The 3,977-nt window shown below is 47.0% G+C and overlaps 1 protein-coding gene across 1 annotated transcript; it reads left to right on the forward strand.

The window, feature by feature from the left end:
- The first annotated feature begins 243 nt into the window (after positions 1–243).
- Positions 244–1,188, forward strand: LOC115457326 (olfactory receptor 6M1-like). The gene has a single exon (XM_030186745.1). It carries the CDS (start codon positions 244–246, stop codon positions 1,186–1,188), a length of 945 nt encoding a protein of 314 aa, XP_030042605.1.
- The last annotated feature ends 2,789 nt before the right edge of the window (positions 1,189–3,977 follow it).

Consider the following 3,977-nt stretch of genomic DNA (forward strand, 5'->3'; position numbering starts at 1 on the left):
ATAGACCTTTGGTCTTTTCCCAGCATGGCAGTGCTTATGTACTTAAACAAAAAGAGTCAATGAAAAAGTCAATATTGACCCAAAGTATGATATCTTCCAGCAGCTATTGGACTCACCCCCTTTCAGTGAAGGACTTACTAATGACAGCACGCACTCACTGAACTTTCTTGCTCACATCGTCAATGCGCAGCATCCTCACACTGTGTTTTTTTTGTGTCATTTGGTGCAGATACAAAGTCCATCATGAAAGTTAAGAACGAAACCTTCGTGACAGAATTCATCCTGGAAGGATTCCCTGGGCCTCCTCAGATGCAGATTTCCCTTTTCGTGTTGTTCTCCATGACTTATCTTGTCACTCTAATGGGGAACATTTTAATTATTGTGTTAATATGCATGGACTATCGCTTGCACACCCCCATGTATTTTTTCCTGGTGAATTTATCCTTCCTAGAAACCTTCTGCATTTCTGTAATTGTCCCTAAACTCTTGATAATTTTACTGTCCGAGAAAAAAGTGATTTCCTACAATGCTTGCATTGCTCAGTCTTATTTTTACTTTTATCTTTCCACCACGGATTTTCTTCTTCTCTCTGTGATGTCCATCGATCGTTATGTAGCGATATGTCACCCGTTACATTACTCCACCATCATGAGCAACAGGGCTTGCGTTCAACTGGTCATTGGTTGTTGGATGTCTTCTTTCCTTTTTCTTCTTCTTCCAACTGTGCTGATGTGTCAACTCCCATTCTGTGGCCCCAACCTCATTAAACACTTCTTTTGTGACAGCTCAGCCATGATAACGCTGGCCTGTGCAGACACCCGACTCATTAAATTGATAGCTCTGATTATATCTTGTTTGATTTTGATTGGATCCTTAACGATAACCACAGTCTCTTACATTTATATTATATCCACCATACTAAATATCTCTTCCAGGAAAGGGCAACAGAAAGCCTTCTCCACATGTGCCTCCCATCTTAGTATGGTCACCATCGTTTTTGGGAGTGCTATTTTTATAGAAGTGAGGCCAATGTCAAAGAAGTCTCAGGATCTGGACAAAATGGTGGTGGTGGTGAGTAGCGTTTTGGCCCCACTTCTGAATCCTTTCATTTATACTCTGCGGAACAAGAAAGTCAAAGAAGTACTCAGGGATGCTCTATGTGGCTGTCTACATTCCCAAAGAGAATGAGTTCTGGCTATGTTGATGATTCTGGGGAATTAAAACTGAATGATCATGTTTCAAGTTTTAGTCTTTGATATCTCGCCAAACTAGACAAGCCTTAAGTGTATAGGTATCAATAGCGGCTACACTTAAAACATGTTATTTCACCACTAACTTGTGCTAATTTACTGCAGCCCCCATTTTCTGCAAAGAGACTTGGGCCTCAATGCATGAAAGTTCTGGAAAAAAAAAACCCTGTAGTCGTTTAGATCCACGGATGAAGTTACCGATTTTGAAAGAACAGGCGATTCTTGAAGAAAATCGCATGCAAATGAGCTGCACGCTGTTTTACAGGCCGATGCATGAAAGTTCCGGTAATGTGTTGAAATCCATGGTAGAGAGAGGTCGCTGGCACATAGGCACTGTAGGCTATATGCATGTCCAAGAAAATCGCATCGTAGGCGTGCGTCCAAGGCGAATGTGAAAAATATCAGGCTGTATGGTGTGGAAGTTACCGATTTTGAAATAACAGGCGATTCTTGAAGGAAATTGCATGCAAACGATGCATGAAAGTTCCGGTAGTGTGTTGAAATCCACGGTAGAGAGGTTGCTAGCCCATGGGCACTATAGTCATTGGCAAAGCAGTCGGTAAGTGCCGCTGTTATATGCATGTCCAAGAAAATCGCATTGTAGGCGTACGTCCAAGGCGAATGTGAAAAATATCAGGCTGTATGGCGTGGATGTGGTGGTATCGCAAATGCTTTGGAGCCTGTAGTTTTTACTGTTCTGCCATTTTCCTTGATACCGTTTGTGGTGATGGGATAATCAGCATTTTACATTGCTGTAGTGTATTGTGCTTTTTTAACCAACCACCCATGCATGCACTCATACACAAATAAGATACCACGTACTGTTGACAGTGGAATACACACACACAGTGGCGTTCTGACCATAACTGACACCTGGGGCGGATCGCTGATGTGCGACCCCCCTCCCCGGCGAAATGACACCCCCTCCCGGGTGCACGCCGCTGGGGGGGGATGCCGCGGCGCGCGCCTGTTGCCCTGTTTCAGTCCGATTTTGCAATTCGCATGTGTTCACTGCTCCCTCTGAGTCTGCCCCGGAACAGGAAGTAACCTGTTCCGGAGCAGACTCAGAGGGAGCAGTGAACATATGCGAATTGCGAAATCAGACTGAAACAGGGCAACAGGCGCGCACCGCGGCACCCCCCCAGCGGCGTGCACTCGGGTCGGACCGCCCCCACCGCCCCCCCTTGGTACGCCACTGCACACACATACTGGGCATGTCATGTATTTGATATACACTAAATAGGTGACAGGTGGCAGCTTTCCAACAGGGCCACCCCCGGGGTCCCCGCCGCTGCCGTCCCTCCAAGCCTCAGTCTCCTGTTCCCGGGCCACTGGCGCTGCAGTCCCCGGTCTCACCTGCCCGCTCTCGGCTCCGTCAATAGCCCCCCTCCCTCCGCCACCGTGACCGGGCCCTCTGCATTCAAAAATCGGCAGCGCCTCACCTCCGTGTTAAGGCGGCAGGTTGCCTCCCTTCGGGCCTTCCCTCATTGTGTCCCGCCCTCATTACTTCCTGTTTGCGTGAGGGCGGAGCACAGTGAGGGAGGACCCGAATGGAGGCGATCTGCCGCCTTCACACGGAGGTGAGGCACTGCCAATTTGAATGCAGGATCCCGGTCACGGTGGCGGATGGGGCGGGGGCTATCGACGGAGCCGAGGGCGGGCAGGTGGCGGCCTGGGAACAGGAGGAGAGAGGCCCAGTCCCCGGGGAATTTTGTTCCCCCTGCCCCCCTCTTGGCGGCCCTGCTCTCCAAAGCCACTGACTACTCCAGACCACCCGTAAAATGTGGTGTGTGAAATGTAAGAAGTCCTTTCTGTGCATCGTTCGGTAACAGCTATGCTCATTTCTTACTAACCAACGCAGGCCACTTTTCGACGCACCTTAGTAAAAGGATCCCCTTGACTCTATGGTCCTTTGTTTCACTAGTTAACCCTTTAGTGTCCAATGTTCCCATATGGCTCATTACGGGAACATTGGACACTAAATTAAAGGACTTTGCCATTGGGCTATATTTTCAGTCTCCACTAGAGGTCACTCAAACAGCGTTATTTTCCGACCTCTCTGGTCCAGAGCAGATATAATCTGTACATTTCAACTGAATAATTCAGGTGTTTCCTTAACTGCTTTTGAACTGGTCTGTTTCTGCTCCTAAAGTTGTTTTTTGCTGGTCTTTTTTTTTTTTTTTTTTTAGTAAGCACCAATACCAGTAAGACCATTTGCTATGCTTGACTGTGCCCCAGCCCTGAAGTCTCCCTGCTGAACCTCTAACATGTGACTAAGGCTGGTTTCCTCTGTCAGGGCTTTTGCTGCTGCCCAGCAGAGCGGCAAGAGCAAAACGGCTGGAAATGAATTTAGAATGCAGAACCTAATTCACTGTATTTATTCAACACGTCATCTTTACCAAATACGTTTAGAAAATAGCAAGTAGTGCATAAGTACATAAGTATTGCCATACTGGGAAAGACCAAAGGTCCATCGAGCACAGCATCCTGTTTCCAACAGTGGCCAATCCAGGTCACAAATACCTGGCAAGATCCCAAAAAAGTACAAAACATTTTATACTGCTTCTCCCAGAAATAGTGGATTTTCCCCAAGTCCATTTCATAATGGTGTGTGGACTTTTCCTTTAGGAAGCCGTCCAAACCTTTTTAAAACTCTGCTAAGCTAACCGCCTTTACCACATTCTCTGGAAACGAATTCCAGAGTTTAATTACACTTTGAGTGAAGAA

Source organism: Microcaecilia unicolor, chromosome 14 (assembly GCF_901765095.1).
Source record: "Microcaecilia unicolor chromosome 14, aMicUni1.1, whole genome shotgun sequence".
NCBI lineage: Eukaryota > Metazoa > Chordata > Amphibia > Gymnophiona > Siphonopidae > Microcaecilia > Microcaecilia unicolor.

Coding starts and splice junctions, on each gene's coding strand:
- LOC115457326 (XM_030186745.1), top strand. CDS start 244: ATGAAAGTTAAGAACGAAACCTTCGTGACAGAATTCATCCTGGAAGGA.